Source organism: Saccostrea echinata, unplaced genomic scaffold (genome assembly GCF_033153115.1).
Source record: "Saccostrea echinata isolate AGI-Se365-2 ecotype Australia unplaced genomic scaffold, CSIRO_AGI_Sech_v1 ptg000064l, whole genome shotgun sequence".
Lineage (NCBI taxonomy): Eukaryota > Metazoa > Mollusca > Bivalvia > Ostreida > Ostreidae > Saccostrea > Saccostrea echinata.
In genome coordinates, this window is record NW_026889813.1 from 4353370 (window position 1) to 4367500 (window position 14131).

A 14131-nucleotide genomic window follows, 5' to 3' on the forward strand; every position below is an offset into this window, starting at 1 on the left:
TTAATATCACAGAAAAAAATCCTTAAACATGTAAGTACGGTTTATCACAAAAAATCACGCGATTTGACAAGAACACAATATTGTACGACTTACTATATTGCTTATTTCCAAGCGATAATTAGTTCGTTCTGCTTTCAATTATGTAAATCGCGTTTCATTTATTTTATTTGGATTGAAAAGAAATTAGACAAGCGAAATGCTTGTATAATAAATAACATTCCGATGAAAACTTACAAAACGAAATTTACACGTTTCTTAACGCACGATCACGCACGATTAAAACCGCAAACGATTGAGTCTGATACACGCACGATCTCGCACGTTACACGAACGATCACGCACGTTACACGAACGATTCTACACGATTGGTTTGTCAACAATAACGTTGCAGCCACTGTAGAATATAAGAAAACATTTAGATCATTTCCCAAATACTTAAAGCATTTTTAATACTGTAGATCACCAAATTTTTGCAACACTTTATTTTTGTGAGACAGGTATTTGGTACATGTATTTATATTGAGACAAAATTTTTACAAAAGCTGGTTATTGCTGTATATATCCTATGCTAATAAAAATATATGGGAGAATGAAATTTTTGCAAGCAGACCATCGTTATTACCGAAAAATAATGTTCCTGGGAATAATAAGTGATTTACAGTATTAAATGTACTGAAAACATTAGTTTTTGTAAAAGAAAAGGCAGATTATGGAAGAAATGACACATCGTGAGCATTGTAAACTGTAGATATACATTTGTAACTAAACCTCCTGCAGATTTTAATTCAGTCAGCTATTACATTACCTCATTTCGAAATCCAGTTTAATCTTAAAAATATTTTATGATACAAAAAGAAGTTTGTAATGAAACAGATTGCTGAAATACTCATATTTTTATGCAAATTTACTTTTTCTTTTTGTTTTTTTCTTTTGTAATAGCCTACATAGATTCTTTCTTGGCATAAACAGTTTTTCAAAAAATGTGACATATATTTATTTATGTGTGCAAAGTTAAGGTAATTTTTGTTGCCATGGATTCTTAAAATCAAAGTTTTGTTTGGTGCTGTAATTTGCTTGAATCTCATTAGTTTATAGAGCCCTAATAGAAGGTATTTTATATAGAAGTATAATTAGAGCTATGATGCAGCTATTGTTGATATGATTTGCAAGTCTTTTACTTTTTGGGGTTTTTTTTCGTTCTTTTTTTATTGTTATTAGCTTTGCTCAACTTTCTGCACTCTGTTGGTAAGAAGATATGTAATAAATCTTGTGGCTCTACACAATTATCCCTGGTATGATGTACATTGCACTACTTTAATACTTTTTAAAATTTGCAAATATATTTTTACAACATACATGTGTATACCGGTAAATTGAGGGGAAAACTGCAGTTTTTCACCCTAGTTGACAAATACTGTAAGCATGATTAATGTGTGATCTGACTGTCATAGTTATGATGTATGCATTTCAAATGTTATTGGGAGAAAAAAGGGTGTGTTTGAGGGTTTCAGTAAAAGTTTTTAAAAAAATATTTTTAAGGCAATATAGAGTAAATAATTTGCATGCACAAGATTTATAAAGTGGCTTTTATATCATGATAAATGTTTATTTGAATTTTTGAAAAAATAAGGAAAAAAAAATTTTTGCAGTGGATCATGCTTTCAGGTCTCTTGCTGGAAGATCTGGCATTTAATATATCAATTCATCAAGTGAATTTTACATGAATAATAATATTCGGCTTATTATACTTTTGTGTATGGTTTTCAGGTTACTCAATTTCTTTCTCTTTAAAAAAAAAAATTATTAAGTTGTATTTACATTCAGAAAAGCAGAAGTGTTTTTAGATATGTGTTTTTGAGTATATCTTGTTTTCAGTATACATAAAGTTTTGTTAAATCAGATTTGTTTTTTGTAGAAAATAAAAAAAGTTCATCAAGTGCAGTTTTTGTTAAGGTACATCATCCTTTTTCACTCATATAACATGTATAATATTTTGCCCTACCAGTAATTACTTTCCAGACAAAATCTTAAAATGCACTCAATTTCAACATACCTTGCAGGGCAAAATTTGACAGAATGGCCTTTCAACTTTACAGTTTTATAAAGGAATAATACTCATTTATCCTAGTGTGAGTTATCTGTCTTATCATCACTATATTTTAATTTTCTCTCCTTAAAAGAGGGTATGGCCCTTCATTAAAATAAACTTGAAACCCCTTTACCCAAGGATACTTTGTGCTAAGCTTGGTTGAAATTGGCCCAGTGGTTCTGGAGAAGGTGAAAATGTGAAAAGTTTATGACGACAATGAACAAATTTCAATCAGAAAAGCTCACTTGAGCCTTCGGCTCAGTTGATGAGCTAAAAAGCTCTACTTCAATATCATTTAAAATGTCATTTTCATCTAACCAACACTGATCAAGGGACTACATGTGTATGCACACAGGTACTGGAATTTTGACCCCATTCAATACAATCCTGGGATCCCCAATTTCACTGAAAGCAGGTAAAAATAGAAAACCTCACCAACTCTACTGAGGGCAGGAAAAATCCAAGGTAAAGATGGAAAATCCCTGTTCAGTGTTGACATGAATACCTTGTATTTTAGAGTATTTGTCTACCTCTCTATAATTTCATCCTCCAAGTATTATTTAAGCTTTTGCCCAATCCCAGTTGTAAAGTTTATAGACAATAAAATATGTTCAAACCATTTAAGCCAGGTTTAGGAGAAGTCATATAAGTATTATCAATAAAGGAAATCTTCAACTTAAAACTATAGATAATAATTACGGTACCTATACATCCTTTATAAAGAGGTACTCAAAATAGAAGAGGTTCTAAGTCATCAAGGGCAATTTATAATCATCTTTTTAGATCTATTATGCCAATGTATTTTGCATAGACAAACACAAACACCTTCACACATTTTCATAAATTTATTATAATTTGATGAAATAAAAATCACAGATATTTCATGAAGCATATTGTCTTGCAAAACTTTGAGGAAAAGAGGTCCAACTCTCCTTCAGTAACTCTGGGGTAGAGCAAGAGACAAATGGATAAAGGTGGACTTAGTTAAAAGAGTGTCTAAAATTTGTTAACTAAAAATTCATTGGAATAAAACTTAACAACCATCCTCAAGCTTACAAAATTGAAATGAAAAACCAAAACATAAAAAACAAACCCAAGAAATATATGAGTATTGCTTACAAAACAAAACATGTACCCAGTTTACCCCATCTTTCCATGGGCATAATGAGAGTGAAAACAAATGTTGACAGATACCCACTATTCTTGCAAAACTGATAACTGAAAAAAAATTTCCCGGATAAAATGTATAGGTAATACTGTAAGCTGTTTTTAGTTAAAGATCGACTGGTGTTAAGGGAGAATGACCTTTTGCTTACTATAATTGAAATTTTCTGTAATTTTTACAATTTTTTCAATAAATTTAACAAATTTCTCCAGAATTTTGAGGATTTCTGCTACAATTGTCATAAATTTTGCTGCAATTTTGACAGCTCCAGTAACGTTGATGATTTTCTAATGAAAAAATATTCAAGCAAATTTTGCGAAACACATGAGGCAAAATTTTACACAAACTACTGTTAAGAGAAATTTTATGAAAGAAACACAGTGATCTGTAAATATTTGAATTATCTCCCTTACCACAGGATAAAACTTCCTTAAGTGACAATAATGTATATAAAGTGTAACAGTCAAAATGTATGGTCATTCAGGGCTTTTATATACAATGGTGATCATGGTAAAAGTTTGATTGAAATACATTTCATTTAACAATGAAAGGGAGAATTGTGAAACACAAAGACGTTGATGAATTAGTGGATAAATGAAAGAACAAAACTTACAGAGCCCTTAATTTATTGGTATGGGACTGAAATAAACACAACTGTTGACATCAGTTTATCCAATTCAAAGATATGAATTGTAGAAATTGAAAATAAATCACAGCTATTTCAACAATGGGCATGTAGCCTGTTAACACAAAATATATAGTGTCTGAAAATAAAAATGAAACATTTGTATTGTGTTTCTGCAGAGTCTGTTTCTGAAAAATGCCAGGATCAGAAACAAGATGAGAAAAAAGTATTTTTGACTTATGAATTTATCATCAAACAGAATATACTATTCTATGTTTGTTCAATTGCATGCAAATTTATCTTTTTTTCCACATTGTAAATATAAATGCTGCAAATCAAGCTGATTAATTTCCTTGAAAGAAAAAAATGAAAATGTAAAACAAAGAAAAAGAGTAAAGACATACATGTTAATTCAAATTCTATGAAAAATGATACAAACATGAAATATGTTGACTTCAAATTCTTATCACAAAGAGCAAAATGTGATTTAACCACAAACAATGATTTTGAAATGGAGGATAAGAAAAATATACATGTATTATGTGAAGAAGAAATAATAAATACATGAACCACTGAACCCATTACATACTTTTACACCACATGCATCATAGAGACAAAGTAAAAAAAAACAGGACAAAAAAATTAAAATGTGGCAAATGCCTAGCTTACCCACTGAATAGATACTACACCGGTAGTGACTGTACTCTGAATAGGGTGGTGGAATTATAAATACTTTTCTACTGTAAACAATATTCATAATAAACTTTCCAGGAGTGCCTGCTAAAAATTACCTTAAGTCCATCTTTTGGAATGTATATTATACAGTGACTGCATTTTTGCAGCATGCTAAATGTGTAAAATATACATAAAGAGTACTAAGAATACATTCCACTTCGACAAATTTTGACATAAGTTTGAATATTCATTGCTCTTCAGTAATTTTGATTTTTGCACCCCAACCCCCATCCCCCTTAAAAGAAAAGGTTTTTCCTGAAACAAAAACTACTGTCTTGTGAATTGAGGTTTTAGACATACAGTACATGTGAGTTATGTTTTGAGACATTTATGCTTCAAAATATCGAAACAAAATAATCCTTCCTAATGCTATATAATTTAATAGCACTTAATTCATATATGTCAGACTATTTTGAATATGGAATACAGAATTGCAGAACTTTAAAGCCCAATCCTTGCTTTTGTTCAACTTTTAGGATTGTTTAGATACATAGTATCTAAACATATTCTTTCATACAAGAACATTACAAAAAATGTGACCCTTAAATTATCATACATGTTTGCACTTAAAACACTTAATTTTTTTCCCATTTTACTAGAACCAAAGATTTAGATTTTTTAAAACTCTTTTTTTTTTAATGCTGGATAAATAAATTACAAACCAATTGCCTGTTTAAAACAAATGATTCATAGTGAATTTTTGGAAACTGATTTGAGTATACAAAATTATTCTGAAGTGAGCAAATATAATCCTACATTTCAATTTAATTAAAGCACTTTGACACACTCAATAAATGCATTTTTAAAAAAATATATATTAAAAAGAGCTCATATACAAGTGACCAAGAAAAATAAATTCCTGTATAAATGATACTTGACAAGCATATAAAATACTGCTAAACCCTGGCCATAATATAAATCACTGTCATACTTAAAAAAAAAAATTAATTTTAAAATACCATACAATTGTCCCCTCATTCACACATTAAAACTAAAACATATCTGTACGAGTTGTCTCCTCTTGGATGCTTCAGTTGATCTTTAGCTGGTGAGTGCTGGCTTGAATGTGGAAATATTCTCCACATCCCAGCATTCCTTGCTGCTGCTCACTTTTTTTCTCACGACTGCTTGGAGGTCTTTTTCCCTGGATATGGTGTCACAATGTCAAAACAATATATCTCCAAAAACTGACAAATTTGTTGGCACACTGCTATGCAATATCGCAAGACATCCTGAGACACATAAAACTAAAAACAAAAAAAAAGAAACATATAAAATACACAGTTATACTCTGTGAAACAAGTCAGGCCTTTAATACTAAGTAGGCAAGCATTGGATCAAGAGGATTAGGAGTAAATGAAATAAGGAGCCACTTATCGTTTCAGTATGTCTGCTCTTGACCTCATTCTTCTTTATTGACACAGTTTTGTAATTGCCGAAGCATTAATTAAATGTGGATAAGGATGAAGCCTAATGCAGTACTTACAAAGCAAATCCACAGGACAAAGGCTTCATTTATTAAACAGTTGAAATATTGATTTAAGAAGAGTAGAAGTGGTCCCAAAATCCCAGAATCCAGGAGGTCCATCTCACTCTTTGTCATGTGAGCTACCTGTCAAAGACAGCAAAGCATTAATCAGTGGATAAACGTGCAACAGCTTATTCTTTGAATTTTCTTTCAATATCAATAAACATGAAACAGCTATTTAGAAGATGCGATACATATATATTTTTACTATTCTGAAACTTTCCCCTTGTCCCCCATGACCAGGAATAAATGTGTTTATGTGTACTTTACTACTAGGAACAAGTGTACTTACTATTAATCGGTTGATGACTTTTGCTGCCAATAGGCCAAAACTAAGGAGGTAGAGACAGGGGTAATTTTCAAATAAATGAGATGGTGATTTGTGAGCTATTACTATGGCTAATACTATCACAATTCCTATTGGAAATACAGGAAATATTGTGCTGGTTCCCTGCAATAAACAAAATAAAAATGGCTTACATTCCCTGCAAAAATTAAATACCAATAAGTAAATAAATGTAAATACAGTCAACCCCTCATTATCTCAAACTCAATGGAACCAAGATTAAACTTTGAGCTTTCTGATGATTCAAGATAACCAGGGTTAAAAACATTAAAAAAAATAAGTGGTTGGGACTGCCAACTCACTTCGACATATCCCTGGTACTAGAGATATCAGTGTTCGAGAAAACAAACTACAACTGTAACTAAAATCAATTTAAAAATAACATGATTTTCATCCATCAACTTATTCCATGTATATTGCTTTGATTTTGCCTCTATTTATATGAAACTTCCTAAACAATTTCTACTTTTACTCTTCTTAATTTACACTTCAAAGTTGTCTCCCTTGTGTAACTCCTGTTTTAACAAGAGGTCTATGGGCCATTATGCTCATCTGAGTAACTTAAGCCCTGCTGTTTCCCAAAAGACCTGTAGTAAATATAGATCATCATGAATTTCATGGGCCACATGCTCAGCTGAGTAACTTTGGTCCTGCTGTTCTTCACCAGACTTCCCCCTTGTAATACTTATTGTTGCCCAAACCTACCCTCAGGGGTCAAGATTTGACCAATTCAGAATCTACGATACCTCAGGCAACTTCCATATAAGTTTCACATTTTCTGGCCTACTGGTTCTTGAGAAGATTTTTCCCATATATTTCAATGTAAAACTTTGATTCCATAATGTGGCCCCATCCTACCCCCAGGGGGCCATGCTTTGAACAATTTAGAATGTACACTACCTCAGGAAGCTTCCACTTAAGTTTCAACTTTTCTGGCCCAGTGGTTCTTGAGAAGAAGATTTTTTAATGACCCCACCCTATTTTGTCTTTCCTTGATAATCTCCCTTTGTAAGGGGGCCTGACCCTTCATTTTAACGATTTAAACTCCCGTTTACCCAAGGATGCTTTGTATCAACTTTGGTTAAAATTGGCCCAATGGTTCTTGAGAAGAAGTTGAAAATGTGAAAAGTTTATAGACAGATGGATGGAAGACGGACAATGGGTGATCAGAAAAGCTCACTTGAGCTTTCAGCTCAGGTGAGTTAAAAATGGTCTGGAAAGGTGGACTGTCCATAAACGAGGCACAACTGTATCATTATTGTCCAACATAGCAAACAGTATACATGTATCATATATTTGACATTTATTTGGGATAAACTATTTTTTAAAATAAACTAATTTTTTTAACACCGCAGGGAATTTGTTGTTCATTATATTCTGACAGAGACGGAAAATCCTTTCTTCTCCAAAAATACTGAGAAATACAAACAACAAAGAGAAATTACTTGTAAGTACATCCTAGGCATACTGCTATAATGATAAATTTGTGTATGTACTAAGTATTATTTAGAGAACAAGACAGGTACTGTATAGTTGATACAAATTTGGGGGTTGACGAGTGCGTAGCATGAGTCTCCACCCCCAAATTTGTATCTACGATACAGAACCTGTTGAGTTCTCTAAATGATTTGTGACACGATCAATCAAAAAAAAAGCTCCGCCCACTTCATAGCTATGCAGCATCAAAACTTCTGCCAGAGTTAGTTTGTTTTTTCTGTAGATGAGGCCGCGACGGGGAGTATACATCCGCAGTATATATATTTCCACAGACAACGTAAGATTTAGTCAGATTCGTTTTGACAACGGGGTAGATGAAACAGACTTGAAGTTTGTCTTAATTGAAAAGGTGGGAGATTTAACCTTGTTGTAGATGGAGACTGATCCTAATTTATTTCAGGGGTCTTAAAATCTCAGTTAAACTAGATACACATACAGGCAATACAGACAGTTTTTCGATGGACTTTGATGTTACGGATTTTTATTTTTCTTACTGAAATGCGACATAAAAAACGAAGTGAAAGAGATGTGCGGCAGTCATCAGCGTTAAGGAATTAAGAGGAAATTTAAAAAAGGAAAAAAAAAACTGAAAAATGGACTTGACTGAGTTTGCACGAGAAGAGTGGAAAATAGGGGAGAGGGAGAATTTCACGTAATGTATGCTGCATCCGCGAACCCATTGGCTTTACTATTTTGAAGGGGACACAAAAAGCAGGGAAAGCAAACAGGTTTTCAGGAATTTATCCAACATAGGATGTTTTCCATAATTGCGAATTTTCCTTTTCGTTTGGATCGAAATAACGTGTACATTCTGTGTGGAATAATTTTTTAAAAGTGATTGAGAAATTTTGACATTTTGCATTCCTAAGGAAATATTCTTCAAAATTTACAATAGGAAAAAAAATCAGCATTTAATATTTCTCCGTACTTTTGATAAATTGAATCAGATTTATTTTAAGACCGTGCTGTATTTTAGATACAGAACAGTTGGCTAATACAAGAGAGTATACAGGGCTAATACAGAACGAAAAGTAGCTCCGCCCACTGTATTCCCGTTCTGTATTGCTAATACAGAACAGCTAACTTCAAAGAAAAACACCGCATTTGTGTCACAAGAAATTTTAATGTTAATACTTACTGCTATTGTGGATTTATTTTTGCCAGAACCACCCTGTAAAATGATGCCTATGTTGTTGTAAAACTGAAGAAAAGCAGGAGCAAGGCTAAAATATATCATAATCAAGCGTAATGGAACCCCTATAACTGGAACCTAAAAAAAAATTCCTCTGTGTTAATACATGTATAACGTAGTAATAAAATGTATCAAAGGTTACAAAGCTCAGCTCAACAAATAATTATCTATAAATAACCCAAAGTCTTAAACCAAATGAATATTTTGGGGGTGTGCATCCCTAAACGCAACATTCATGCAAGTTTGGTCACTGTATACTCTTTAGGGTTTATAGTTGCTTGGGAATGGACTTGCTCCAAAAATTTTAACCTTATCAATAATCTGGAAAAATTTAGGTCAGATCCAGTTATCCAGTATCTGAAGCAAGTCTGATAGTGTACATCACTATATGACTCACCCATGTTTGGTCAACCATAGCGCTTATAGTTATTCAGGAACTGACCTGCTCTAAAAACTTTAACCAGTTCAAGCATCTGGAAAATGTTGGTCAGATCCAGCATCCGAAGTATAGATATGGTAGTGTGCATCATTTGTGGAAGTATGGTCACAATAGAGTTCATAGTTACTTAGAAGTAGACTTGCTTTAAAAAAATTTAACCTCATCACTCATACAGAAATGTAGGTCAGATCAAGCATCCAGAGAAAATCTGGTAGTGTGCATCACTAGATGCATCAACCATGCAAGTTTAGTCATGAGAGGGCTTGTAGCTATTGGGAATAGAATTGTTCCAAAAGTCCATTGCTCCAAAACTTTGAAAATGAAGGTCAGACCAAGCATCCAAAGCATATTTGGTAGTGTGCATCCCTAAATGCATTATCCATGCAAAATTTTGTTGAGATAAGACTTGTAGTTGATTGGCAATGGACCTCCAAAAATTTTAACTTGGTCATTCATCCAGTAAATGTAAGTCAGATCCAGCATCAGAAGCAAGTCTGGTAGCGTGCATCCCTAGAAGCATCATCCATGTGAATCTGGTCAAAGCAGGGATTAGGTTACTAGAAAACTAAACTTGGGATGCCATAACTGACACCAACACCTAAGCTGGATTTTTATAAAGTCTTTTATCCAGTTATTAGATCCTGATTATAAACTTTTTGAAATAGTATGTTAACTACTGTAACTATCGAAACAAATGGGTTAATATCAAAGATATACATAAATATATGTAGCTTTGTAAAATGGTTAATAAAACAAACCTGGAAGTTCCATATATGGGATCCAAATAAAAAATTGAGGAAATATAATGACATGATTAGAACCTGGGTCTCTGTGACATCAAACCTGAAATACACATTACTCCCAGTCATTGTCAAATATAGCTGCAAATAGTGCTATGATAATATTTATTTCATGAGAATCAATGTTCATGGGTAAGCAAATATTAACTAGTTTTGGGGGATGCAATTTTGTGGGTAATTGTTTATACAGTAGATTCAATGAATCGGTACCTTGACAAAATAGTTGTTTGTGGGAATATAAATTTGTGGGTATGGCTGACCCACAAAATCAACACACATTTAACATCCCTGTAATGTAGGTTACTTACAGTGAAAATGTTAAAATGTAACATCCCTGTAATGTAGGTAACTTTTGGTGTGAATCTTAACATCCCTGTAATGCAGGTACCTTACAGTGAGAATTCCTTTAACATAGGTAACTTACAGTGAGAACCTTAATGTCTCTGTAATGTAGGTAACTTACAGTGAGAATCTTAATGTCTCTGTAACATAGGTCACTTACAGTGAGAACCTTAATGTCTCTGTAACATAGGTCACTTACAGTAAGAATTTTAATGTCCCTGTAACATAGGTAACTTACAGTGAGAACCTTAATGTCTCTGTAATGTAGGTAACTTACAGTAAGAACCTTAATGTCTCTGTAATGTAGGTAACTTACAGTGAGAATCTTAATGTCCCTGTAACATAGGTCACTTACAGTAAGAATTTTAATGTCTCTGTAATGTAGGTAACTTACAGTGAGAATCTTAATGTCCCTGTAACATAGGTAACTTACAGTGAGAATCTTAATGTCCCTGTAACATAGGTAACTTACAGAACCTTAATGTCCCTGTAATGTAGGTAACTTACAGTGAGAATCTTAATGTCCCTGTAACATAGGTAACTTACAGAACCTTAATGTCCCTGTAATGTAGGTAACTTACAGTAAGAATCTTAATGTCCCTGTAACATAGGTCACTTACAGTAAGAATTTTAATGTCTCTGTAACATAGGTAACTTACAGAACCTTAATGTCCCTGTAATGTAGGTAACTTACAGTAAGAATCTTAATGTCCCTGTAACATAGGTAACTTACAGAACCTTAATGTCCCTGTAATGTAGGTAACTTACAGTGAGAATCTTAATGTCCTTGTAACATAGGTCACTTACAGAACCTTAATGTCCCTGTAATGTAGGTAACTTACAGTGAGAATCTTAATGTCCCTGTAACATAGGTAACTTACAGAACCTTAATGTCCCTGTAATGTAGGTTACTTACAGTAAGAATCTTAATGTCTCTGTAATGTAGGTAACTTACAGTGAGAATCTTAATGTCCCTGTAACATAGGTAACTTACAGAACCTTAATGTCCCTGTAATGTAGGTAACTTACAGTAAGAATCTTAATGTCTCTGTAATGTAGGTAACTTACAGTGAGAATCTTAATGTCCCTGTAACATAGGTAACTTACAGAACCTAAATGTCCCTGTAATGTAGGTAACTTACAGTGAGAATCTTAATGTCCCTGTAACATAGGTAACTTACAGTGAGAATCCTAACTAGTAACATTCCTATAACTAAGCAAGTAACTTACAGTTAGTACCTTTGTGTGCACGTAACATAAGGAGGTAACTTACAATGAGAACCGTAACGTCCCTGTAACGTAGGTCTGCCAGTGAGCCATATAAAACAGGAAGATGCCCAGGAAGATATTAAACATCATCCAGTGGACGTTCCGACCCAGCTCCAGACTGATGGATACACCCAGTGCAACAAACACTGTCAACAATAGGTAAAATTGTTAAGAACAGTTATAATATACTCACATAGAGGAGGCTTTGTCTGATCAGAATATCAATATGTATTGGGTGCAATATACATGTATAAAACATACAAATAACACGTCAAGTAAATGAGGAAAAAATCAATAATACACAATTCTATGCATTCTCAAATATGCTAGGGTTCTCCCAAAAAGTCATAGACAGGGAAACCAATTAAGTTTCTTTTTGCTAAATTAATTTTTTTTTCTTGTCATAGTAAAGAGCAACATTCTATGATCACAAATTCAAAGTTTCATGATAATAACACATTTGACAATCATGTAAAAATGGAGAAAGCATATAAGTGTACATTGGCGCACAAAACCAAACAGAATTTACATCACTTATGGCTTCATGATCATTTTTTAAGTACTGTCCTGTGTGCTTAACATGTGTCTCTTAAGCACCTGATTAATTTTCAAAGTGGAAAACCACTATTGACTGGGGAACTTACTAAAATTCACCACTGTCCAGTTTTTTTTTAAATCAGATTCAAATTTCAGTCCTCGAGAGATCGCCTTACATTGTAGGTAGCAGAGAATACACAAAGTTTGACGTTGACCGTAACCCATAACGTTCCTCACTATCTGAATTTAACAAATAGTACTCTACTTATAGGCATAACAATCTTCGGTACGGAGGTAAAAACTGTCCTTGAATCTCTTATACGATTTAAACATAGGTAATCAGAGATTACAGAGCTCACCTCAACGAATATTGTCTTTAAGTAAGGCAAAGTCCCACACAAAACTAATAATCTAGTAATGTGCATCGCTAGATGCAACATTTATGCAATTTTGGTCTGATAGGACTTGCAGTTACTTGGGAATGGACTTATCTAAGAACTTTGAACTAGTCACTCATCCAGAAAATGTAAGTCAAATCCAGCATCTGAAGCAAGTTTGAGAGTGTTCGTCCCTTGATGCATCATCCATGCAAGTTTGGTTCAGATAGACCTTATAGTAACTTGAAAATGAGATCTGCTCCAAAAACTTTAACCTGGTCACTCAACCAGAAAACATAGGTCAGATCCAGCATCTGAAGCAAGTCCAGTAGTGTGCATTCTTAGATATATCATCCATGCAAGTTTGGTCAACATAGGAGTTAAAGTTACTTGGAAATGAAATCTGCTCCAAAAACTTTAATCTGGTTACTCATCCTGAAAATATAGGTCAGATCCAGCATCTGAAGCAAGTCCAGTATTGTGCATCCTTAGATGTATCATCCATGCAAGTTTGGTCAACATAGGACTTAAAGTTACTTGGAAATGAGATCTGCTCCATAAACTTTAACCTGCTCCAAAAACATTAACCTGGTCATTCTTTAGCTGAAATTGCAGCATCTGAAACCTTGACTGGTACAATGAAACACACTAGAAGCATCTTCCATGCGTCTCTGATTAATATAGGGCATAGAAGTACCTGAAAAGAAAACTGCTCCAAAATCTATAACCTGGGATGCCAACACCAACGCTGATGCCGAGGGTATTACATAAGCTCCCCCAACTTCGTTGAGGTGAGCTAAAAATGACTTCTCTACAACCTTCTTGTGTGTTATGTCACTTCTATGTCTTTTCTTTTTGTCTCTGAAAAACCCATTCAAAACAATTTTATTCGATCTCCTTGTGCCACTAACATGCTTGACAACATCATTTGCAGCAAACTCAATTCCAACAACACTTTGAAATTTACAACACCAATCCTCGGTCTATGATGCTATTCAAGTGAAAATTTCAAATATTACCAAAATTTTGTTTCTGGTTTCACTGATATAGTTATAAGTTTGATGTTTTACATATTACCAGAGAAAGAAATGCAATTGGAATATAGTTACATACGTAAATTAATCCATATCAGCCTTCCTATAAATCGTCATATCATTACTTTATATATTGGAAAATTCACTATGTTACGG

General features: G+C 33.4%; 1 protein-coding gene across 1 annotated transcript in view; it reads right to left on the reverse strand.

Annotated features, from left to right (window-relative positions):
- Positions 1-2919: 2919 nt before the first annotated feature.
- LOC133175621 (choline/ethanolaminephosphotransferase 1-like) overlaps positions 2920-14131 on the reverse strand; it is a 16411-nt gene continuing 5199 nt past the window's right edge. Inside the window, exons 3-8 of the mRNA XM_061310736.1 lie at positions 12032-12173; positions 10375-10459; positions 9124-9255; positions 6435-6593; positions 6101-6226; positions 2920-5861 (exon numbers count right to left, since the gene is read on the reverse strand). Of these exons, the coding sequence (XP_061166720.1) occupies positions 5733-5861; positions 6101-6226; positions 6435-6593; positions 9124-9255; positions 10375-10459; positions 12032-12173 (773 nt within the window). The 3' untranslated portion in view covers positions 2920-5732. The remainder of the gene's footprint in view (positions 5862-6100; positions 6227-6434; positions 6594-9123; positions 9256-10374; positions 10460-12031; positions 12174-14131) is intronic.